Consider the following 27,087-nt stretch of genomic DNA (forward strand, 5'->3'; position numbering starts at 1 on the left):
TGTATTAATTGCTATTACATCTTAATAAATGCACAAAATCAAACATAGTCAAATACCCTATTGCTATCACAAGGTGACGTGAGGCTTTACACAGAATGCCTTTACAATCGTTAACGCTAAGAAAAAACAAAAATATATGAGAATGACATATTTACTGGTGGTAGTATATTTATATCCGGATAGCGACCGTACACAAGGTGTTAAAACCCATAGTGACCCACGTGTGTCGCTCCGGGATCAGCCTGTGTATATCCGGCTCCAACAGACATAATTGTGTCGACTAAGGGGTAATCGCTCGTCAGTCTACATTCTATTGGACCCCACCCATACCGTCAGGTGCAGTGGGGTCATTTTACCGTGGCCAAAAAATAATATTGACAGTTTTGCTAGGATATAATCATTCCCATACAAATTGTTAGCGTCAACTTTTATAGAAAGATATCTTATCTAAGGCCCAAGGTTTAGGATTCATGTTAGAGGAACAGTGGCTGCGGATTAACGGCCGATGGACACCAATCTTATTAGCTATCTCTCGATCGATCCCAGGGCTTTTTTTATTGCTTTGAATGACGAGACGAGCTTGCCGTTCGCCTGATGGTAAGCGATACGATCCATAAACAGTAGAAACACCATCTTGAATTACAAAGTGTTGTTGACTATTGGACGAAATTATACTTACATAGATTCCAATAGGTTCTCCGTAATTTCGTATGTGAAGTCTGTCCACTAGGCCAGCGTGGTGGGTTCAGCTGAACCCCTTAAAATGCCCAGCAGTGGGACAGTACATGAAAATTTCTGTTTATTGTTGTACCGCTATAATAGTTTTTTTTTTGTGAACTTGCTATAAAATCAACGACCACTTTACTTCGTAATTAAAGCTTTTATTAATATAAGACATAGGGTCTAAGATCGAATTAAAGAATCGATTTTGTGCATCAGTAAAATCGATTTATAGTACAGAATAGATCCAACGAATCGATAATTCACTTTTGAAAATCGAGATTCGATTTTGTTTGTTTTTGTGAAAGCTATATTACTACTGTCATCGTAAACCAACTATTTTTAAAATAAATATCTTTTTATATGCTTGATACATACATAACATCACGCATTTATCCCCGAAGGGGTATGCAGAGGCGCAACTAGGGCACCCACTTTTCGCCAAGTATGTTCCGTCCCATGATGTGATAGGGGGCGAGCCTATCGCCATATCGGGCACAAATTCCAGACTCCGGGCTGATACTGAGCAGAAAAACCCAAATATCACTTTGCCCGACGCGGGATTCGAACCCAGGACCTCAGAGCGCTATTGTACCGGGCATGCAATACAACTACGCCACCGAGGCAGTCCTATATCCTTGACACTTGTATTAAATTATAAAAAATACTTTAAAAATTATAATAGATCCGATTACTTTAATGTAATGTTTGTTGTCCGTTATTGAAGATATATGGAGAATATGTAATTGAATAATATTGATTTTTAGAAAATCGATCATTAAGATATCGATTGTTTTGTAAATCGATTTAACACAATTCCATTCGTGTCGATTATTTTCGGAAATAAATATTTTTATTAAATAAGCGTAATAATTGATCTTTCTAATAACCATAATAGAATCAAGATAACTTTAAACTAGGCAATTTCAGACTACATACCGAGTTAAATCCATACATCAAGGTCCAATATCGATTTATTGTTGAACCGTCTATCGTGTTATATCCTACATAGTAAACTCATACTTATTAAAGCCTCATTTAGACGGAGCAATAGGGTATAAAAATGTCTCAAATTAATCTTAAGGTGATAAAATACCAGTAGAAACTTTATAAAAAATAATATTCAATCAATAAGTGCCATTAAAGTACATTTGAATTCTACATTTTAAATGTTCCCGCGTAAATAAATGAAAACGCTAGAGGCGACTTTGCTGACGTCATCTCGACAGTAAACATCAAGTAACAACGCTGTGCATAGAGAAAGAGGAAATTATTACAATTAAAATGAGCGACGATCCTTACCATTGGTGTGTTGTTCCTAAATCTAAGAATACTAGAGTGAAAACGCCGAAACAATTGAAGATTCAAGTGCCGACTGATATCAACTATAAGGAAAACTTGGTTACAACTTGCGAGAAGATATCCACATTTATTGACCGAAAAATTTGTTTATTTCGATAAATTAGAAATAGTGAACGCGTATTAACACTTCAAGTAGTTTACTGCCTTGATGACGTCATATCATGGCGGCACTCGTTTCGCATATTTGTAAAACAGATAAAAAAGTCGAAACCTTGGAACTGAATTTAAAAAAATATTTTAAAATTTTATGAACTGAAACTACTATTTTCCAATTACTTTTTGATTAAACTATCTTATTTATGTATTTTTCTCAGATACACTAAAAGACAGGGTAAAATGGCGCATATTGGAGGAGGCCTATGTCCAGCAACGGACAAAGATATAGGCTGATGATGATGATGATGATGACACTAAAATACCCTATTATTGCTAGCATTATAAATATCTATCAAGACGTCAACGCATGCGTAAACCTCGCCATCACGCATCTTCAAGGGTTACTGGTGGTAGGTCTCTCATATGTAAGAGTCCGTCTGGGTAGGTACCACCGCAATGTTTATTTCTGCCGCTAATCACCAGTGTTTAGTCACTGTTGTGTTCCGGTTTGAAGGATTGTTGGATGGGGTTTCTACTGTTTACGGACGTATGGCTTACCATCAGACGAACGGCAAGCTCGTCTCGTCATTTAAAACAATAAAATAAACTTTTTTTAAGCAATAATTGGTTTATTTTAATTGGGTTTAAGGATTTATTGCCCCCAGACCTAGGGTTGCCAACACGTCTTCGAGGAAATATGGTAGTTTTCAAAATAAGCTATAAAAATATAGCTGTCGACGCCGGTATTCCCTAATGTCGACCGTATCGCCTTTGCTTTAAGGCGCATTTAATTTTGAATCATATCGAGCCATACACTCCACCAATTACATTGCCCACATGCATGTACGTCATAAAGACGTCACAAAAAACGCACCGCTCGCACCACAGCCATTCACTCATACACTTATTCATTCCAATTTTTGTACATGCGCCGACATTACGCGCACATTGTAAAAAGGAATTATAAACCAGTTTTCTAAATACCGAATTTTTCTTTTGTTCATCGCGAACAAAAATTGGCGACCGTGACAGGACACACAAAATCAAGTTCTCGAGTCACAAGTTACTACAACATTCGAGTTCGCAAGTTAAAGGAAGAAGGACACTTAAAGGTCACTGCCACGTGTGTTCATCGACGCCCCTAAATTGCCTAACTCCAATGAGCAGCAGCAAGTCTATGGTGTTTAGTGAACTCTGTGCAGCCAAATCGTCCATTGTCAAGCCGTTACAACGCAAACAATCAACTACCAGAAGTCTCAAGTCTAAGCAACAGTCACGCGGCGTGCCGGTTGAACAAGTTTTTTTCCCCAGCATCACAGCATCGCTTGTCAGTCTGCCTAAAAGTGAGCCCGTTCCTATTATTTTCCTAGTCTAATCCATTTCAATTAGTGCAACTGGTGACAGCAAAACTCTCAAAAGGGTGTGTAAACCGTTACATAAATTTACTTTAAAACGGCTTCTTGCCGCTTTACTTATTGGTCATTGCTATATAATGCAAAACGCTACTAACTAAGATAGTCAAACGCATAAAAGACTTGTCTTCTTTCCATACGCAATTTTTCCACTATACACAATAGCTTAATATCGCTGAGCTCACCAAGTATAGCTTACTATAAGCAAATGTATGTTGGGAATACATGTAACAAGCTTTGCGGGCTAATTATTAAACTATAAGTACCTAATTAAAATAAACCACTTAAATATTCTGTGTCCAACAGTGTGCCTTAAAATACATGCACTTTTGTTTTAAGCTAAAGCCTATGCGTAGAATCTTTATTGCTCAATAGAAATTATACATAGTTTATTGAGTGCCTATTTATTCTCCGTAATTTAATTTAATTCAAGCGTACCGGTACTGCGCAGCGTGGCGCGGCGCAGCGCGGCGCGTGCCCAGCTATCATCGCGTGACGTCATCTATTGTCTTCGCCACTACCTGAGCTCCCAGCGGTCGACCGCCGGGCGTCCGATCATCTGGTTTCAACCGGTTCATCGACCGCTTGCCGTAATCAAGATAAGTGAGGAGCGTACCGTATTGTTAATTCTTTATTTAAATCACTTAATCGATTAACCTTAACCTACTAGACAAGATATCTTCATCTAATGGAGCCTAAAAACGATGATACAAAACTTTTAAAGGATCTTATAGTTAAACGCAGCAATCTAAAAGGACGTTTAACAAGGTTTAAAAATTTTATAGATGAAATTCAAAGGCTAGATAGCTTGTCTGACTTAGATGTACGGAAGATTGAGATGAAGTTATCTAGATCCGAGGTTTTATACAAGGAATTCGATGAGTTGCAGGCACAATTCGAGTCCCTGCGGGTTGTCTCTTTAGAGTCCGAATTAGCTTTGTGTGAAGCAATCGAACAGGATTTTGATCACTATATTTCTCTTGCCAAAACTATTTTAGCAAGTCATCCATCACCTAATCATAACGAATCTACTTGTTCTAATACAATTGAAAATATCTCTTGCTGCGGTGATGGTCAGGGTTTCATGGGATTTAAACTACCTGTTATTAAAATATCAAACTTTAATGGGACGTATTATAAGTGGCTTGAATTCAAGGAAACTTTTAATTCTTTAATTCACAACAATAATAAAATTAAAAATATTTATAAGTTCCATTATCTCAATTCATACTTGGATGGGGAAGCCGCTCGCGTCATTAGTAATTTAGAAGTTACTGAGAAAAACTATATTGCAGCCTGGAAACTCTTGTGCGAACGCTATGATAATAAGCGTCAACTAATCAATACTCATGTAAAATCTCTATTTACCTTCGAAACCGTACGAGAGACCGATAAGTCACTACGTTTTATTATAGATCATGTAACTAAGAACTTGCGGGCTCTCGGTACGCTTGGACTACCCACAGACAAGTGGGACGTTTTGATTATTCATATGGTCACAGCAAAATTAGACAATAGTACAATATATAAATGGGAGGAACATAAAAATACATTGTCAGAAATTCCTACTCTAGAAGAATTTTTTGCATTTTTGAAAGGCCGTGCAGATGTATTAGAAACCGTTAGTCGTGGCAAACAAGATAAGAGCAACAATTGTAGACAAGTTGCTCCGACTAGCTCAAATAAAATCCAAGGGAAGACCTTCATGTCTACATCTAATAATAAATCGTCTTCTTCCAAACGTAACTATGAATGCGTTGTGTGCAAGGGAAATCATCGCTTGTTTGAATGCGCTACTTTCAAGGCTAAGACGCCTGAAGACAGGCAACTTACTGTAGCATCACTGCGTTTGTGCGTCAATTGTTTGAGAGCCGGTCATGATGTTGAAAGGTGTAATCTCCCAGGGCACTGTCGTTCTTGCAAAAAACGCCACAATACTTTACTGCACGTTTCTGTTACGCCTGAATCAGAAGTATCAGTGGAACAAGCATCTATCGTTATGTCCACCTTATCTAATTCACTTCAAGTCTTACTGTGTACCGCTAGTGTATACGTGTCAAATCCCATAACTAATGAAACTGCTAAGGTTCGTGCTTTGCTTGATAGTGGAAGCCAGTGTTCCTTCATAACAGAGTCACTAAAGCTTCGACTCAATCTATGTACAGAACCGTCTAGTATTGACGTATATGCAATTGGCAATACCCAACTTAACCTAAATACAAAACGATGTAAGATACGCTTACAGTCTAGTGATAGCTTATTTACCGTCACAATGTTTTGTCTTACACTGCCCAAAATATCAGATAATATACCTAAATTACCACTTAAATTAAAAGGCCTAAATTTATCTAACTTTAATTTAGCGGATCCTAATTTCCATGAATCATCCCCTATAGATATGCTGATTGGCGCTGATTTATTTTGGGAAGTAATAGGTTCCCAACAACATTCCCTTAGTAACAAGGGACTTATACTACGGAGCTCTAAGTTCGGATGGCTTGTTGGAGGCTCTATGTTTGTCCAATGCGGCCCAAAATTACCTAATAAAGCTATACGCTCCTGTCATGCTTACCTTAAAGAAAATTACAATGAATTGCCTGACTTAGAACACCAGGTGGCAAAATTTTGGCAATTAGAAAATTTCCCACAAGCTACATCTTACACAAGAGAAGAAAGCCTTTGTGAAAGGCATTTTATTACCACTACGACTCGTTTCGATAACGGTCGCTTTTGTGTAGGTCTACCGCTTCGAGATGATCGTGAGTGCTTAGGTGACTCATATCAGTTAGCCAAGAAAAGGTTTTTTAATTTAGAATCACGCTTTAAAAAACAACCAAAACTAAAAGAAGCCTATACAGAATTTATTCATGAATATGCTGCTCTCGGCCATCTATCAGAATCGTGTGAACAAAGGCCTGTAAACGCATATTTTCTACCCCATCATCCTGTTATTAAGGAAAAAAGCGAGTCGACTAAGTTGCGAGTTGTTTTCGACGCTTCGGCTCGCACTACCTCTGGTCTGTCGATTAATGACCTGCAAATGGTAGGCCCTACCATACAAGACCCTTTATTTAACATTCTATTAAGATTCCGTCTTTACAAGTACATCCTATCTGGTGATGTAGAGAAGATGTTCCGCCAAGTAACCATGAGAGATACCGATCGTGACCTTCAATTAATTCTATGGCGTGATAGCGAAAACAAACCTTTACGCACTTTGCGGCTAAATACTGTAACATATGGATTTTCTTCTGCAAGTTTTCTTACCACTAGGTGTATTTGGCAATTAGGAGAAGAATGTTCAGATCCTAAGATAAAAACTATTATTCAGAACGATACGTATTGTGATGATCTTTTGACGGGTAGTGATTCCCCACAAGAGCTACGATACATTCAACGCTCTGTCTCTGACGAGTTAGCTAAGGGTTGTTTTCATTTAAGAAAATATAGGTCTAATCTGCCTAGTCTTTTTACAGATTCTTATGACATTGAGCAGGGTTGTTTAACTATCAGCCATGCCTCGAGTACATTAGGTATTGGCTGGTGTCCTACTTCAGACGAGTTACATTTTCCATTTCAATCATCAAATTTAACACTGATAACCAAAAGATCTATTCTTTCTTCTATCAGTAAAATATTCGATCCATTAGGACTACTATCGTTATATACTATTAAATTTAAAATTGTTTTGCAAAGGTTATGGGTTCTAAAATTAGGTTGGGATGAACCAGTGCCTAATGACATCCACAATCTTTGGAAAACGTTTTGTCAAAAAATTACTTACTTATCAGAGCTTAAAATTCCTAGATTAACTTTAATTAACAATAATGTTCTAATTGAAATGCATTGTTTTTGTGATGCTTCCCAACAAGCTTATGGAGTATGTATATACCTAAGGTCCATTGATTCAAAGGGATCCATTCAAGTACATTTATTATGTGCCAAGGCACGTGTAGCGCCTATTAAGGCTACCACTATTCCTAGGCTAGAGCTATGTGCTGCTACTTTAGGTGCACAGTTAAGCTCAGCAGTAGTAAGGACTTTACGACGTCCCATTGATCGTCATATTTATTGGACGGACTCGCGTGTAGTTCTAGGATGGATTTTTACATCCAATAAAACAAAAACATTTGTGGCCAATCGTGTTGCAGCAATAAATGAACTTACAGAATCTACATCTTGGCGTTACGTGCCCACAAGTTTAAATCCTGCAGATCTCGCCTCACGAGGCGTGGAGCCACAAAATATATCCTCCTCGCATTCATCTTTATGGTGGCGTGGACCTCCATTTCTTTCACAATCGGAATCTTCGTGGCCTTCGACGTCGAAGCATAGTTTATCTGAGCTCCCTGAACTAAAATCAACTTCAGTTTTTGGGCTAGAAATTACGCCTTCGGCAAAGGTAGTGGATTTTTATAAATTTTCTAAATTATATAAACTCCAACGAATTTATGCAACGGTACTAAGATTTATACACAATTGTCATAAAGGCAAAAATATGACGGGAGCTCTACAAGCTAAGGAACTCAAACATTCTCTTAGCGTTCTTACGAAAATTGCTCAAAAGGAATCCTTTCCCGAGGAACTAAGTCGCTTACAAAATAAGAAAACTCTACCAATAAAGGCAGCGTTAACATCCCTCAATCCTTTTATAGACTCAGAAGGATTTCTTCGTGTAGGAGGCCGTATACCTAGCTCGCATTACTCCTACGATAAAAGGCACCCTATTTTACTAAAGTCCGCTCACCCATTGACTAAGTTAATATTTCAAGCCGAACATGAGCGCCTCTTACATGCTGGACCCCAACAGCTGCTCGCATCTCTTAGAGATCGTTACTGGCCTATCGGGGGCCGCCAATTAGCTAGGAATGTTGTTCGCAATTGTTTTACATGCCGCAGATTTGGGGCACAAACTTTATCTAATATGATGGGCAACTTACCAAACGATCGTGTAGAAAATGACTTTCCTTTTATTACTGTTGCCACTGATTTTGCTGGACCATTTCTAATCACTGATCGTAAGGGTAGGGGATGCAAAATAACAAAATGTTATTTATGCATTTTTGTATGCTTCCGATATAAATGCATTCACCTTGAAGCCGTCAGTGAGCTCTCTAAGGAGGCATTTATATTGACACTAAAAAGATTCATATCTCGCAGAGGTATACCTAATGTAATCTATTGTGATAATGGGCGTAATTTTGTGGCAACTGCCAAAGAATTAACAAAATTTTTACAAACTCACCGCGACTCGATTTGTGATTATGCAGCTCGTCGAGGTATCGAGTTTAAATTCTCTCCCGCGTACGCTCCTCACTTTAATGGATTAGTAGAGGCCGGAGTGAAATCGGCAAAATTCCATATCAAGCGCGTTTTAGGAAATGCACACCTAACTTTCGAAGAACTTTCGTCATTGTTTGCACAAGTTGAGGCCATCCTCAATAGCCGACCCCTTTGTCCTCTCAGTCCGTCTCCGAACGATCTCCAACCTCTCACTCCCGCTCACTTTTTAATCGGCAGACCGCTGACATCTCTACCATCACCAAATTTCATGGAATATAATACCAATCGTCTTGACCGTTTCCAGCGTTTGGAGCAGACCAAACAACACTTCTGGCAGCGTTGGGCTAAAGAATACGTTGTGGAGCTCCAGCAGCGCTCCAAGTGGCAGATCAAATGCAAGGATTTGAAGCTTAACGATCTTGTTATAATAAAGGAGGACAATCAGCCCCCTCTATGTTGGCGTTTAGGCCGCATAGCCAAACTGTTTCCAGGGTCCGACGGAATCCCTAGAGTCGCAGATATATCTACAGCTCAAGGAGTAGTAAGGAGAGCTATCAACCGTATTTGCGTCTTACCGACTACACCAGAGGAGTCAAATTGAAGAAGGATAGAGTTGAAGGTTCAAGCTTCAACGGCGGGGAAGATGTCGACGCCGGTATTCCCTAATGTCGACCGTATCGCCTTTGCTTTAAGGCGCATTTAATTTTGAATTATATCGAGCCATACACTCCACCAATTACATTGCCCACATGCATGTACGTCATAAAGACGTCACAAAAAACGCACCGCTCGCACCACAGCCATTCACTCATACACTTATTCATTCCAATTTTTGTACATGCGCCGACATTACGCGCACATTGTAAAAAGGAATTATAAACCAGTTTTCTAAATACCGAATTTTTCTTTTGTTCATCGCGAACAATAGCACACTTCATAAAATTATAGTACTTACGAAAAAAAGCAAAAATTAGACAAATATATATTTGTTACTCATTTATTTCCATAAAAATTCGTAAACACGCTGTCCCTTCACTCAAAAGAGAATGTAAAGGAGCATCATATGTTTTTAAAATGAAGTATTTGTTTATTGGATTGAGATGTTAAAAATATAGTATTTTTGCATACTATATATTTCTCGAAAACAACACGGTTTTACTCACGTTTAAAAAGTAGTCGGAATCGCCGACCAGTTTCGACCTATTAAGTAGGTCATCCTCAGGGGAGAGTGCTAAGAGTACGTCGCGTCGCGGAGGCCTCTCGATCACTGATCAGTGATTCCGACTACTTTTTAAACGTGAGTAAAACCGTGTTGTTTTCGGCTAATTTAATATGTCTCGCGTAAGTTTTAATAATATTATATATTTCTCCAAGACTCATACTCAAAATATAGTACAATACTATATATCATAGTAAGGTTGGCAACCCTACCTAGAACCCTAAACACCACGGCCCTGTCCAACACGGCCTCAACACAAATCAATAACCTCCTCTTTGATTTGACTCTTAGGTTTGTCCTTGAGTGACATCACGTTGGAAATGGCCCCCGAGGGCATCAGCGGCTTGATGTAACTCGGCGGGTTCGGATCTGTTGCGTCCTGCGTCAAATAACATTTGAATATAATTCTTCTTTGATATCAACTTACCCCCTTATTCATAGACGTTTTTTATCTAACGACCGAGTAAAGCTGTGATAACAAGTTTGTTTCTCAGTGCTGTCGGCATGGCAGTCTTCTCAGTGCGTAGACATAGGGCCGTTGTGATTGGCTAATATTGAGATACAACAATAATAGCCAATCACAACGGCCCTATGTTTCTCAGTGCCGTTGGGCACTGAGAAACAAGCTTGTTATCACAGCTTTACTTCGTCCTTAGATAAAAAACGTTTATGAATAAGGGGGTTAGCCTATATTATATTATGGTATATTATGTACAAGAAGCGGCGATAGCCTAGTTGGTTGTGGAACGGACTGCCGAGACGAATGTCCGCAGGTTCAAATCCCAAGGGCACACACCTCTGACTTCTCTGTGTGTATTCTTTGTGAATTATCACTTGCTTTAACGGTGAAGGAAAACATCGTGAGGAAACCTGCACACCTGAGAAGTTCTCTATAGGAATGAGGGTGTGTGAAGGCCTGCACTACAGCGTGGTGGGCTAAGGCCTAATCCCTCTCAGTAGTAGAGGAGGCCCAACAGTGAGACAGTATATAATACAGGGCTGATATTATTACAATCAATTAATTTTCTCAAAATCTACTAAAATGAATTTTATATAATTTGGCATGGAGATATTTTATGACCCTTGGCGGGTTATAGGCTATACTTGCTATCCCGTGGATATATATAACGGGACTATTATCCCGACAAATTCCTTCACGCAGGCGACGCTACGAGCAAAACCTAGTTTATAATATTAGTAAGATAGCACTCACCATAAACGATATAACATCCATTGGTATCTTGTCCTCCCAGTCTATCCTATCCGTCTTCATCAACGGTTCTTTAACCACCTTATTTTCATCATCCACTACCACCTGCCTCAACTGCTTGCCTTCCAAACTCTTCACCACACGCTGCCTTTCAATATCATCAAGTCTTTCCACCACTATCTTGTCTACTATATCTTGGACTTCCATTACAGCTGTCTCATCATTTAACACCACTATGTTTTCATTATTCGGAATTAATTCATCTATAGAGTTAAAATTATTCGTAGTCGGCACCAGAATTGTGTTATTCTCTATTACCAATGGTTTTGGGAGTATTTCTTTATCCTGGAAGAGTAGCTGTCCGTTTATGATATGAGCTGATAATGTTGGCACTACTTGTTTTCCGTCTGATTGCCTTATTATTGGATGTAGATATCCTATCGTCTCAGTTTCGGGCATCAAATTGTTCATCGGCACCAATTTGGGTGTCTCTTTGATCTCTTCGTGGGTTTTGTCTTTGATCTTCGCCCTTTTGTAATCTTTTTTGGGATCAAATTCGCATGATCTTGTTCGTGTTTTGGTGTTCGACGCGTCGTCTTCTAGTATTATCACATCGTCTGTTGGTGTACTGTAATTGTAATGGTTTTGTGTAGAGGTTATCTTTGAGAACCCGTTTCAAGTTTTAGAATTTTATTGGAGTTAGTATTCTTCGGCTATAGGGCATTTGACTTATTTTTAATTATTATGGTCACAGGGGGAAATTACCCTGACCTGACCCCCCCCCCCGCCCCCCCGTGACCGTGATGGCTGCAAAATCTTCGAAACGTCGGGAGATAACTAAAATAATTAAAACCGGGATAAAATCCGAAAAATAGTTTAATTTTATTTTGAATTATTTTTTTTATAGAATATGTACGTCGTATAAATTCTAAAACAGTATAAATTATTGAAATCCACTTAAAAATCCAAAAAATATATGCTATTGAAATTGGATAGGAGGAGTGGGTGTCGAAAGATAGAAAAGGAACGAAATACTTGCACGTGACGTCAGTGGGCATTACACTGCGTGCGAAAGAAAGAGATGGAGCGATATCCCCACTTCACGCTACTGCACGTAGCAATATTTGAAATTTGAATTACTGCCTCATTTCTTATCGAATTATAATGCTGTTTTCACAGAAGGATTTCTTTTTTGGACTAATTGATGCTACATTTAAAAAAAAAACATAAAATCACAGTCAAATACCCTATTATTATTTTTTTTAATTTAGAGCCCGTTTCAAGTAAATTTTATTAGAATTTGTATTCGTCGGCAATTATTAGTGTTTGTATTTATCAGTGGCGAAGGGTCCATATAACGCCCGCCCTGTGGAATGGGGGCTTTTGGAGAATACCACCACGGTAAACCCCTGCCTGTCGTAAGAGGCGACTTATAGGGGCCACGAAGGGGGTCGTCGGCGGGCAGCAGGGGGATGTTGCCTCTTAATAAAGTTTAAACTAGGAACCGGTGATGTTTTTGTGTAGTATTTATTTTAATAAGAAGTTTTAATTTTATGTTATAACCTTTTTGGTGTTTTATTCTTTATAAAAAAGAAATGGATTGTCAGAATGATATTGAGTCCTCGATGAAATGGCTTTTCCTTGCGTATTTTAATAATTAGTATTAAAATATTACATTTTGAAGCTATTTAAGCAATTCTTAACGACCTCTTAACACTAAAACAAGTTTCTGAGTAAGACTGTATATGTATTGTGTTCCTCTTCGGAAAATTTCACCTTTCGCCACTGATATGTACTATACTCACGTGGTAACATTGGTAGGTATGTCCGTTTCGCTGCTATTGGTGTCTTCAGTTATATCTATGGTGTCCGGTATTGGTTGTGTTTGCTCGCACGAGTCCCCGAGCTTCGTTATCGTTGTGTTTGGGTCGGTTGTCTATAAGCATAGAGTTTATGTTGGGCACGACGGTCTAAGATCGATTAACCGGAGTATCGATTTATCGGATAAAAATCGATTTATAGTATTCATTTTAGAAAATCGATATTATAACCTGGATTTTGTGAATCGGTTTATACGATTTCGATGTGAATCGATTCACGAATCCATCATGTCCGGAAAAAATTTAATTCAGTAGTTTTTTTTTGCCGGTGGTGGAATATTTATGTCTGGATAGCGATTGTTAACAAAGCATAAAACCATATTGTCACTCGCAAGCGTTCCGAGATCGCTTTGTCTACATCAAACAGGCATAAATATGTCGAAAGAGGTCGTCAACACTGACCCCATTCCACTTACCATCAGGTGGAAAATGTATCCAACTCCAACCCCTATCTATATCATGAAAACCGTTGCGAGAGCTGGTGTTCAGAGACTCGGCGAGCGTCACTGCTCGGTGACATGCCCTTGACCATGGCTTGTTGATAGCAGTGGCAGGTGTGAGAGTGGCCATCTAGAGTCCATCAGAGCTTGCCGTTCGCCTGCTGGTAAGCGATACGACCACTAACAGTATAGTCTAAGAGCCCGTGAACCCCAGACCTTCGTTTTTTTATAAAAGCTGAAAGTTTGTCAACGCATGCTCCCAACACAGGTAACAACGATGGGCCATTATGAAGTTTGGGCTACAGTGGCTTTGGCAGGTACACGGTACTAAAGGTGTGTAAAAGGTGTGTGTGTGTATCAAAAACGTCTGGCTAACGAGGAAACATTATTTACTTATTACGCAAGTACTATATATAAAAATCAGCTTTTATACTATAACGTAAATAAAATTATAATTTCATGAACATTAAGGGTGTCTGGCAAGGGATTGCCACGATGTTAAGTGTCTGTCAATGAATAACGTGATTTTTAATAATTTTCTGAAGGTAATACCAAAAAATCTCACTTTATTATTTGATAAAACTAGATCGGTATTTTACACACCTTTAGTACCGTGTACCTGCCAAAGCCACTGTAGCCCAAACTTCATAATGGCCCATCGTTGTTACCTGTGTTGGGAGCATGCGCTGACAAACTTTCAGCTTTTATAAAATAACGAAGGTCTGGGGTTCACGGGCTCTTGCTCTAGTAGAAACATTACTCATTATTTGGTATTCCACTGCGCTCGCCATCCTGAGACATGAGATCTTAAGTCCTAATATCCACTGGCCACAATGCCATGTCATGCTAAGCCACCGTGCCGGTACAAAGCGTGTGTGTACTCACGAAGACGTCCTGGCTGTCTATAACGACTACGTCGGTGTGCTGCAGCTGCATCGTCTTCCTGTATGATGTTAACTCTAGTTCGTCTACGAACAACATTCGATGTCGATCAAATTCCACCTGAAAGGGAATGAAAAAGAAGATATAAATCCCTCCTTCTCTAAATCAGAACGGCTACGACATTTATTACTGAATGGATTGTAAGTGTCACCTCCGTATAAATACAGTAGAAACCGGTTATAACGACTCCGGTTATAGCGACACATCGGTTATAACGACTAAATAGTAAGGTCCTTTTAAATGAATGCAGATAAGAAGCGTATCGTTTATGTCGACTATCGGATATAGCGTCCAGATTCAGTGATCCCTTCGATGTCGCTATAACCGGTTTTCACTGTATTTGTACAAATATTTATAGTATGCATTTTATGTATTAGTAATGTCTGCGTTTAATTTATTTATAACTCATTAATATTTGTATACATCGTATTATTTATATTAGCAGTATTTGCTCACCGCAACAGATTTCTTTAATGCACCTACCATGATTATCTCTGCCCCACCCTAAGGTTGGCTGGGAGAGCATGCCTACGGCATTAAGTCCGCCTATGTACAATTTTGTATATAAAGTGCAAATAAATATGCCATGAAAAATATCACGCCTTTACCACGATAAGGGAAGACTATCCCGCCTACACCACTACAACTCCTGCAAGCCAGGATCAGCAGTGGCACCCATGACACCGAGCGGCAAGAGAGTCACCAACCGATGGTCCAGGGCAAGTTGATATGAACATTAAGTATGAATTGTAGGTAAAGTCGAAAATACATTTTCCATCCCCACTTCCCCTCCCCCGCTTTAACAATGAATCCCTCCTAGCCGAATTTCGGCCACGGCGGCCAATCTCAACAGAGATCAGCCACGCCGGAGATATTATAGTGCACAAGTGTGTGCGCAATACACAAGCACTCTCTGTTCCTTCACTCTCATAGTTCGGTGAGACGGCAATCCGACATGACCGGAGAGAGATCAGGCGCAGGACCAACGGCTTTACGTGCTTTCCGAAGCACGGGGGTATCACACCGCCAACTTCCTGACTCGGAGCTGCGACTGAGTAATTTTTAAGATGGAAAAACCCAGTCACAATTTATTTTGCTTTAACAATAACCTCTAGGGAGGAGCAGCTGTGCCTTGCCCCCCCTTTAGCGACGCCTTTACCGAGCAATAAAGCTTGGCGAGTCTCAGGGAAAACTAATTCGTCATTATCCCGCAACGAAATTAATCAAATAGAAATATAATAATATTAATTGTCCACTTCCCTCCATAGCAGAGCGGGAGACAAAATAAAGAGCTTAGGAGGCGATTTCACCTCAAGGATAGGGACGTTTACAACTAGATAAGCCAGTTGTATCACGAAAAGGGCGGAGCAGAGCATCCGTGTTACGTATAATGTATAAGAGCGAGTCTATAATCAGTCAGCCTTAAACGACGCGAGGCCCTAGGCTGAACAGAAAAAAAAAATTTTATCGCCTGTTACAAACTAGTCCGACTGATGGTAAGCAGCTTCCGCCGCATGGACTAAAACAATACCACAGGCACAGCCAAGCCATTGCGTACCCCGGTTTTAATAGTTTCGTCGGTGAGATTGTAAAAATGGTCCTCCAAGGCTCCGGGGTCTTGCCCAGTTCGCCTCCCCCTATGGCCGCCTCTGTCTATTACTATAAGCCACAATGGCTACAAGCTAATAAGTATCAGAATAATCTAATATCATTTTGCCTAAACTGGAATTCTAATAAAACCAGAGCACTTCTTTTTACTCCACCCAAAGCCTGGCATTTTAGTTTTTTTACCTTTTGTCTGTATATTACATACATACATAGTATCATGCCCATATCCCATAGAAGTAGGCGGACTTGGATTGCAACTTGCACGATTCTGGCATACTTCTCTCGCTTCCTCCACCTTCAACAATCTTGCATTCCCACGGGTTCAGGGTACTTTTGACCTATCCTTTACTAAGAATGTAATCTGACATTCGAAGCTTCGGTGCGGTCGACCCCTACCGGCTTTTCCATCCACTCAAATATATCCTTCTTTTTCTATTTATTACAGAGCTAAATCATAACCTTATTATGTTGTTCTGGCAGATAAATGTTACCAATATTTAACAATTTAACTAAAATGACAAACAATAATTACCTAATTATACTAATTTGACTGATATGAGACAAGATGTACAGTTTTACTTTATACTTTTTGTGTTATAAAAAAATTACTCACAGGATCGACAGGTTCATCCCTCTTCAGCAGCCTGCGGACCTCGCTCTGGTACTTGCTTGACTGCATCATGCCTTTGAACAGCATGTCTATTGACTTGGCGAAGAATACAGCCTTACGGAACTTGGCCGCTGCTATCGCGAGTCTCTCACACATATAGCATATGCGTGGTGGCTGGAAAAATTAAAAACACTTGGTTATCTTTCTTTTTCTTTTGCTGTTGAATGGCAAAGCATGCAGCTCGCCTGATGGTAAGCGATACGAACGCCCATAAACAGTAGAAACACCATCCACTTCGCCATCCTGAGATGTTACATCTTGTTATATCCAGTAGTTACAATGACCTTCAAATCGGAACACAACAGTGACTACACTGCTGCTTGGCGGCAGAAATACATTGTGGTAATACCTACCCAGGCAGCCTCTCACATATGAGAGACCTACCACTAGTAAAATAACCTCCAGTAAGATATGATACAACCACCTATAAATAGTAGTAACTACAGAATGTTGAATTACAACGGTGTGGCACTCCACTGCACTACTGAGATGTGAGACGTTATAATGTTCTGGGTGGTGCGATGGTTGGACAGACATGGCTTACCATCAGTAGAGCAGCATTGCCATCTTTAAAATATTAATGTTATGTAGGTTGATAAATATTACTTTAAATAGATGAAATAAAATATGTCTAGTCGAAACAAGACATAACCGATCAGAGAGTCAGTACATTTATTTTTTTATAGTGTCATTACATATAATTCTACTAATCTATGATCTGACCTAGGTAATATGGAGTTCAGGGGTTCATCAACTTTATAATTAAAATAGATTAACAAAATATGTTGTACTGTATAATAGGAAATGAATTTGAACAACACAAGCCAGTGATAATAATTACAAGATAACATTATTCAAGTCTTTCACGAAATATTTGTTTCATATTGCTAAAAAGATATTTGTTTAAAGAAATACTCATACTAAAAATGATGTGACAAAACATAAATTATGTAATACATATACACAATAATACCAGCTCTGTATTATATACTGTCCCACTGCTGGGCACGGGTGTCCTTTACTTAGAGGGTTTAGGCTAGTCACCACACTGGCCTAGTGCAGAATTTTGTTGTACACTTAGTACCTTTGAAATTCTCTAAAAATCATTAGTACAGTCAATTTTAATGCAATTATTTTTATGATATTAAGTAAAGAGTAAAACTAAAACGCTTTTACAACTTACATAATATAGTATCTAAATAATTTTAATATAAATTATTAGGGAATGCAGGACCAGATCTGTATAGTTAGGATAATTTTGTTATTTAGAAAGAAAATGGTTATACATTTTCAAGGTCGAAGTAAAGAGGGTTTAAAATTTGTAAAAAAAAATCCAAATAGTGTTTCGAACAATTTATAGAAATTAGAACCGTAATATGGATGTATGCAAAGATATCTGTGCCTTTTTTACTGAATAGAAAACCAAAGTGGAGTAAGGCCTAAACCCTTTTAAAGGAGGAAGCTCGTGCAATGGGGCTGTAAACAAGGGTCTTATTAGAAATGTAATGAATTGAGCGAATGTTTCATACCGTATTAGTAATATTTCCCAGCGTACTGAGTGAAGTCGTCGACTTCAAAAAAGGCTGAGGGACCTTTAGTTTACTTTCCGACTCGGTTCTGAAGCAAAGGAAGCAGTAGGAACACTTCCCGATGGTGATTTTATCGTATATTTTCAACAATGTTGAGTCGGGAGGCATTTTAAAAATTATAATTGATGTGACTCAATAACTTGAACAAAATTCGTGTTTCGTATTTGTGTTGATATTTGACAAAATATTTTGGTAGCGATGTGTCAAACTTCAAGTGTCAAACACTGGACACTTGATAACAATGTTACCAATTCTCTTTGATCGATATATCACATCCGAAAATGGCCATGATTTTAATACTTACTTTAGTGGAATATCTACCACGCTAGAACTTTTTTATTTTTTTATATTATGCAGAATTCCACCTAAATTTCTAGACGCTAAGCGACGTTATTGAACCTTATGTTGAACAATTCAACAATAGTGTAGAGTGTAGATATTTATGATTTTTGTATGGAGGGATTTTTTGTATGTAAATGTTGCTACACAAACGTGGAATATTGTACGTAGAATGCTCAGGTAGAATGTGTACCTATAACGTACACTTTTTTAACGCAATCTTTAGGCAAGGGCGATTATTGAAAAAAAATACAGTCGAATTGAGAACCTTCTTTTATTGAAGTCGGATAAAAATACAATTGATATCAGGTTAAAAAAAAATACAAAAATTATTGAATAATTAAATTTATTTCTAGTTCACTGATAACTTCACGTTTTGTATACAATAAAATATAATACATCTCAGTACATAATATTACTCATCAATCTAACCAAAACATCATAAACCTAACATAATGCCTCCTTCACACAACCATCCAACCCCCTAGCACTAGTTCGGACAGTTCTCCAGACCGTGCGACAATCCATTGAAGCGTCCATTACGACGGGATGATCAGGCCGCTCTCTACCAATCCACACTAACCCGCCTAATAAACGCATTTCTATAGAAAATGACGCTCGATCCGGCTGGTAAACGCAATTCCTCAAATATACGTAACGCCTTCTCCGCACAACCTACCCTACAAACAAATCCCCCCCCCCCCCCCTCGCGGCAAATGTAGAGTCTGGCCGGCGAAAACGGCCGACGAAAGTATGACGGCAAATTTAAAAAAATATAACTTATGACCCAGTGTAAACATGAAATGCATAATGTTCTTATTTAAGATTGTTCAAATAATATTAATTTTATAGATAAAAATATAACTTTAAGATAAACTCATCTATTTAATCTTCATAGGGTTACAAACCGTAAATTTTTTTAAATTTGGCGCCTTATTTCTGTGGCACGACTCGTATGCCACACTATGCGTTCGGTCTCTACACTGAATGCACGCTCGCATGGGGAGACATATGTCCTAGGCACACAGTTGTGTATACCTCATGGTTGCCAATTCACATGGAGGCCTATAAGTGCGAACATTTACTGGCTTTCTCCCCGTCTCCCACCTTAAGAGGGTTCCTTCTCCTTCCCTTATAGTTCTTTGCTTCTGCATTCGCTAAACTGAGGGATTCCAGTATCTCGTTCGCAAGTTTCCCAAGGTGTCTACTGCGAAATCCTACACCCAAAAAAAAAAACATCTCTAATAGACGTATTTCTATTGCAGTGTGTAAGTATAGTGTGTAATTACGTTTATAATTTCTTGTGTTAGCATTTATATGTATTTGCGTAATTATAATATATTATATTTATGTATCACTAATAAATTGCAACCTAAACTGGTTTGACGTGTCTTCATTTATTGCACCAAGTCACACCACATGGCGACCCTGCCAACTCTCAACATACACACTATACAAAATGTATAGAAGGTAATATTTGCGCCAACCCGCCCGACTCCCCAGTGATGGACGCAATCCTTCAAACCCCCATAATAGCTCTTCCACACAACCACACAACCGTCGATACTAATTCGGTCGGTTCTTCAGACCGTGCGACACTTTGAGGTGTTGGTGCAGGTTGATCTTGGATTTGAACGTCTTGCTGCAGTGCGGACACGTGACGCACGCGCTCGGCGGCGGGTGCACGTGCTTGCAGTGCTGGTGGAGGCACAGGCGGGACTTGAACTGCTTCCCGCACACGTTGCACTTGTGGATCTTATCGCCTGGGGAATAAAGACTAATTTAGTTTGGAAATTTTAAAGGAAATTTCGAAAATATCGAAAAATTGCCATTATAAAGTACAGGAAGGGAGGGGGTACAAAATAATTATGGACTTACAACTTTTGAGAATTAGCGTGCCCTTAAAAAAGAATTGACAAAAAACGTTAGCACTTATATTATGTTGTATCAGGTTCCTTTTATGAAAACTTTACCCTACATCACTGCCTGACATATAGATACACTCCCCTTCTTCCATTTAAAAAAAAAAACACTCACCAGTAGGATGCACATTCCTCTTATGGTTAGCCAAATACTTCAGCGACCTGAACTTCTGTCCGCACAGCTCACACTGCTCCGAATCCTCAACCGCTTCGTGCACCAACTTGATATGCTCCCGTAGCGTCAACTTCGACTTGAAATTGCGTTTACACACCTCGCAGGTGAGCGTCACTTCCGGTTTCCTGTGCTCGGTCAGTAAATGCTCTTTGAGACAGTATTTTGGCATCTCCATGACGCAGATGGGGCACGCTACTGATTCTAGCAGGTTGTCGTTTTCAGTGAAACTGTTTTCTACCTGAAAACAATAAATACACATCATGAATTTATTATGTACTAGTAGACCCGACAGACGTTCTCCTGTCTTAACTATGTATGTTTGCTGACAGTTATTTCAAACCATTGACAGTTATGTAAAATTAATATTGTCGTTAAGTTTTCTTAAATTTTCTAGTTTTCCGCACAATTTATTGAATTTTTTCTTTCATAAGAACCTTCTTCTGACAATAACAAACACAGCAAAAAAAAATTGTGAGTAATAGTGAAGTCGGTCCAGCCGTTCACGCGTGATGGCGTGACCAAGAAAAATAGGAATTCATTTTTATATACAGGGTCATTTTGTAACCCTAGACTTAAATTTAACTGCGAGGAAGTCATCTTGAAAGAAGCAGTTTACTATAAGTTACTCTAACCTAAGGTCAAAAACAAAAAAGTAAAATTTTCAAACAAAATAAATATTCAAATAGTCATTTTATTTTTACACACCTTTTGTCACTACTACTATACTAGAATTCGTCGGAGCGGCAACATCGCACACAGTCATTGTAATATTATGCTCACGCACACAAACAAGTGATGCACACTCGGAGCGCAAGGGTAGTTCTTCGCACCGCGCGCGCCGCGCCGCAACCGAACAGCTGATGTCGGCGCTTTAACTACCTAGGGTTTTGTGTCGTGCCACATCACTCAATCAACAATTAGACCAGCAGTGAAGACGCTACGCCAACGTTACAAAAAGACACATACCTAAACATCATTATCATCATCAGCTACATAAAGTCCACTGTTGAACATAGGCCTCCCCTAAAGATTTCCAGACGGATCTGTCGAAAGCTGCCTGAATCCAATATGTTCCCGTGACGTCTATCAAGTCGTCTGTCCACCTTGCAAGTGGATATCCAACGCCAACATAAACATCACGCACTAATCATCACATTTCATTAGAACAATATTTTCTATGCTCAAACTATCATCATAAGCAAACGACACTAATCAAACAACCACAATTGCATAAGTTAGGTACACATAACACATGATTTCCGTAATTTTAAAGTGGTGTCATTCTTTTAAATCAAAACACACACATTCTAATGTAGGTAGTTCATCCATTTTAGTAGATAAGTAGGTATAATAAATACGTTCAACGGTTAGATTTAAACACTCCTAACAATAAAATATCATTCTGCAAGTCTGGCAATTCACACGAACAATTAATAACGAAGTTACAATCTTGATAATAATTAGGTAATGTAATAATTTGAGGTAAAAATGTCGAGCGACGGGATGCGTCACGGCGCGGCGTCTTAACATGTTTTCAAAATAGTAAATGCGTTTACCAATACCTAATTATAATTTGTAGATTGCTTGTTCCTTTAAAAGTTGTTTCATACTTCAAAGTATTTTTAATACAGTTAATTGGTGACTACCTCGGTGCCGCTGTTGTATTATAGTACGGATGCTTTGCTAAGGTCTCGGGATCGAATCCCGGGTCGGACAAAATGATATTGGATTTTTCCATTCAGTACCTATCGCAAATTCATAAATCCACATTAAAATCGTAATGACAGCCTCCGATAGAAACATAATCAATAGATAGTGATAAGTTCAGTTTCGCGTACGCGTCAATGATGCAACTTCGCGATCGTAAAATATTCAAAATGACAAAAAATATTTCTAAAAATAGACTCTATTTTATACGAGTTAAGGTCGCATTTAGGGGACCACTTTAAATTTCTTTGTGCCTGACCGACCAAGACGCGACACACGAGTTTAGTGAATTCCACAAAGTAGCGGCAAGGTCAGGAGTAGTGTTGCCTGATGTCCTGATTTGCGCGGGACGTCCCGATTTTCAGAGTTCTGGGACGTGACCCGTTTTGCACCAATAAAATTGTTAAAACCATTAAGTATTATGAAATAATAAACTACGCATTCATCACTGTGTTGAGTGCGACAATGCAATCAAAATAGCACGTATCATCTCACTAGCGCTGAAGGTACAGTTTTGTTTTATTCTCTTGCTTAGAGATGCGACTCCCCGGCGATCTGTTCTTTGATGTTAAAAGAGAAATCCAAATTAAAACGCAACTTTAGCATGACTTGCAGTGATATTTTTTTGTAAAACGCAATACATAAAACTTAAATTTAAAAACAATACTTGCTTTTTTTATGTCCCGATCTACAACACTAAATCTCGATTTGTTTTACCTTCTTGATTTTAAACAAATTGATCCTGGCAACACTAGTCTGGAGGTACACGATATTTGACGAGCCAGAGTTTTACAACTAACACGTGCCCTCGCAGTGTTACCAAACTTTTTATTATTACCTTATTGTGCAATATCTTGTTTATTTTATACCCTGTATGTCTATTGAAAATGAATCATTGAATCCAAAATCTCTATTATACTTTATTACTTAAAATAATGTTTCAAAAATACTAAAATATTACTGTGTATTATTTTAATTAGGTACACTTTTCATTAATCATTTCATCATAAATCATTACTTATTTTATTTTGTAATACAATTGTATGTTAAATCTGTTAGAACATCATGTAATAAAAAAAAATCTAATATAAGAATTTTTGAAATGCTGTGTCGTTTTAGCAAGATTTTTGGTAAAAAAGTTTATACTGACAACACTGCGAGTTTAGGCGAGAAAGAGTACGACTATTGTATTGAATAATCGCTTCAGACGCTTCAGACTCGGTCAAAGACTCGGACGCATTGCCATATGTACCTATCTAGCAAAGAAATGGTACAGAAAGCATAATATGACGTTCGGTAATGTGTACGTAGTCTTCTTTTAGGTATTATGACAAACCGAAATATTAATGTTGGAATTAAAATAAATGTCGGAATATTATGTAGAATCTAAAAAAAATACGATACCAATAGATTTAAATCTTGTAACTTTAGTAATTATGTAGGTAACTTTTTTGGTAAGAAAACTATTTTATTAACGAAAATAACGTTTATAATTAACGAAATATTTTTGTAGTAATTAATTATTGACTCAATGAACTGCTGCAACCAAGTCAGTGAACGTATTGGGAGTTCATTTGTGAGCTGACCTCCTGAACCCTATAGGTTCGGTAATAATATCATCAGCTGTGACGTAGTTCATTCACTTCAGTTAAGGCGATACCTCAAGGTCCATTTTCATACATTTTGTTTCGGCTTTAATCTGGGTAACTAAACAAGTATTGGCAAGTAAAGAATTTAAATTCACGTCTAGTTAGTGATTAGTTCTCGCAGTTGAAATATTAATTATTTTACGTTTTTCTTCAACTGCGAGAACTAATCACTAACTAGACGTGAATTTAAATTCTTTACTTGCCAATACTTGTTTAGTTACCCAGATTAAAGCCGAAACAAAATGTATGAAAATGGACCTTGAGGTATCGCCTTAAGCGCGCTAAGAGACAGCGTGATCGTAAAACCATAAATCTAAAATCGGGATTATTGACGAAAGTATTCGTTACTTATGAATAATTTTTTGCACGGTGTTAGCAGAGGTCACCACGAACCTGTGGTTTCATTTAGTAACGCAATGTCGAAATGACCCTGTATATAGATTTGGGCAGAGGTGTAGCTATGGCACACAATTTTCCTCATTCCACTCCACTTCCACTCTTTATCTTCTTCTCACTATGTTATATGAGTAGAAAAATCTAACTTTTATTGACCTGGATTATCACAAGAAGATATAGACAACCACCCTACCCTATACCCAAATTATTATTTTTTTAGTTTTTCTAAAGAATGATCGCTGTCACAGAGCAGTGATCGACTGAGCCTCTCCATTTCTTCCGGAAATGAACCATACTATTTCTTTTTTACCGCGCGAGTTGCAAGCAGGATATGAGTTTTTATATCAAAGAATGAAGCGACGATATTAAATTAAAACTATTTTTTATGAGGGGTCTTCCCGTGACCACGAAGACTGCAAAGTCTTCGAAACATCAGGAGAAAATAAAAATACAAAAACCGCGATACAATCCGAAACATAGTTTAATAAATCGACGGTCCCTACGCAAAGTATTGAACCCGCAAAGTGCAATTTTCCATGTCTAAAATTCGGGCAAAAAAGACATTTATTTATCTATCTGTTGTACACTTTCTTGTACACCAGAGACATAGATCATGGAACACGATAATAGAAAAAAAGTAAAAATATCAAATTAAGTAATTATGAAGCAACAAAATATAAACAAACATACCTCCTTCATAATCTGCACGAACGTCTTCCGCTTATGATGTTTCTGCGGCGGCCGGCACTGCTGACGATGCACCAAGAGAAACCGTCTCTCTTGGAACACATTCTGGCAGATGTGACATTTGAACGCTATCCGTCTGTAGTTGTGTGCGTTTATCATGTGATCGGAGAGGAGGTTCGAGTCAAACTCGTCTAGGCAGTGGAGGCAGACCATCTGGTTGGTTTTGGGGTCCAGCATTGCATCGGTCGAGTTGAATTCGATTGGTTCTTGGACTGTTTGCACACATCGTGCTAGCTGGAGAAGGTCCCTGGAATTTGAGTAATTCTGTGAGAACTTGTTATTGGTTTTTTAATACCTGAATTGTTGCTATTGCTAATAAATTATTAGTTGTAATATTTTCATGTTAAATAAATCAATTAATAAAAAATGTAGACCTATTGTTTTTAATACATTATGTAAGTCTGACTGCTTCAACACTAGTGATTTTTTTTCTCATAGCTTTGAATGACGAGATGAGCGTTCTATTCGCCTGATGGTAAGCGATACGATCCATAAACAGTAGAAACATCAACACCTTGAATTACAAAGTATTGTTTGGTATTCTACTGCGCTTGCCATCCTAGGACATGAGATGTTAAATACTATTATGTCCACTAGTTACACTGGCCACAATGTCCTTCAAACCAGAACACGATAGTTACTACACACTGCTTGGCGGCAGAAATAGACATTGCGGTGATATTTACCGAGGCAGATTCTCACATATGAGACCTACCACGAATAATTTTAGTTTTGTGCGAACATGGCGTCTTTGCGCGTGCATTACAGCGCGAAACATGAAAATTACTTTTTTTTAATATAAAAATAAATACTAAAAGGTATTTAATTTTATTCAAAAGATACACTTTTTTATTTTACATCGTCAAGTCGAATAACTTATTATAAAATGTTCTTTTCAAAATAAATGTAGTTTCATTTATTAACGCATTCCTATATGAAACTGTATAGAAAGTATTTACTTATTGTATACAATTTATTTTGAAGCATACTTTTATATTAGGTCTCAGAAATGAAATAAGAACTTTTTCATTACAAAAACTTAGATTTACGAACTTAAACAACACGGTATTTTAAACTTACATGGTATTGTATTGTTCCTCGTCGTCTTCTTCTGTTTTAACATCTGTATCGTTCATAGAATAACTACTACCTTCAAGGGGGTCCACATAATTTAGGTCCATTGCGAATTTCCTTCTTGTATTTTGTTTGACGGCGACTAGCTTTTTATTTTTTTTGTATTGTTTTGTACAGGAATTGTCAAATGCGTTTTGTTATTGCTTTGAATGTTTATTATTGATTATATGTCACTAAAACTCGTTTTTTATCTACAGAAAAGACTACGGCATACTTATTATTATGCCTGAATCCAAAAATGCTAAAAAATAGAGAATGTGTATGATTTCGCAATGTTTTGATTTATATTGCTATATTTTGTTAATAATTAAGCTTCAGTTACTTTTGTCTCGTCAAGTGAAATATATTTACACGTAAGCCTTAAATTTTCTCTTTTATACAAGTTTCGGTGCAGCTGTAACCCTATCATTACTAAATCGTCCTTCCATAACTTAGAGGAATTATAAGTTCCATAAGTCTCTATGTGTCAGTGAGGCATCATGACAATTTAGGCAAATACAAAGAGAATTATAATATATATGGAAAGGCAAATACATTATAGTCTTAAGTATGGGTGTACCCAGGGTGGAGCAGGGCAGCTACTTCTG

General features: G+C 38.1%; 3 protein-coding genes across 3 annotated transcripts; 1 reads left to right on the forward strand and 2 right to left on the reverse strand.

Annotated features, from left to right (window-relative positions):
- The first annotated feature begins 2,957 nt into the window (after positions 1-2,957).
- Positions 2,958-9,766, forward strand: LOC119190911. Its single transcript, XM_037444231.1, has 2 exons — positions 2,958-3,598; positions 4,024-9,766. The coding sequence occupies exon 2, from the start codon at positions 4,279-4,281 to the stop codon at positions 9,472-9,474; it is 5,196 nt and encodes a 1,731-aa protein (XP_037300128.1). The 5' UTR covers positions 2,958-3,598; positions 4,024-4,278; the 3' UTR covers positions 9,475-9,766.
- A 77-nt stretch (positions 9,767-9,843) lies between these two features.
- LOC115452703 lies at positions 9,844-18,652 on the reverse strand. Its single transcript, XM_030181295.2, has 6 exons — positions 18,372-18,652; positions 16,786-16,956; positions 14,508-14,624; positions 13,108-13,238; positions 11,306-11,930; positions 9,844-10,471 (listed from the first exon to the last, which is right to left on the reverse strand). Exons 1-6 carry the CDS (start codon positions 18,537-18,539, stop codon positions 10,343-10,345), a joined length of 1,341 nt encoding a protein of 446 aa, XP_030037155.2. The 5' UTR covers positions 18,540-18,652; the 3' UTR covers positions 9,844-10,342.
- Positions 18,653-19,099: 447 nt separating this feature from the next.
- On the reverse strand, positions 19,100-26,631 carry LOC115452701 (zinc finger protein 808). Its single transcript, XM_030181292.2, has 4 exons — positions 26,447-26,631; positions 25,310-25,613; positions 20,808-21,105; positions 19,100-20,533 (listed from the first exon to the last, which is right to left on the reverse strand). Exons 1-4 carry the CDS (start codon positions 26,545-26,547, stop codon positions 20,337-20,339), a joined length of 900 nt encoding a protein of 299 aa, XP_030037152.1. The 5' UTR covers positions 26,548-26,631; the 3' UTR covers positions 19,100-20,336.
- Between the last annotated feature and the right edge of the window lie 456 nt (positions 26,632-27,087).

The sequence above is a fragment of the Manduca sexta genome, chromosome 1 (assembly GCF_014839805.1).
Source record: "Manduca sexta isolate Smith_Timp_Sample1 chromosome 1, JHU_Msex_v1.0, whole genome shotgun sequence".
Classification (NCBI taxonomy): Eukaryota; Metazoa; Arthropoda; class Insecta; order Lepidoptera; family Sphingidae; genus Manduca; species Manduca sexta.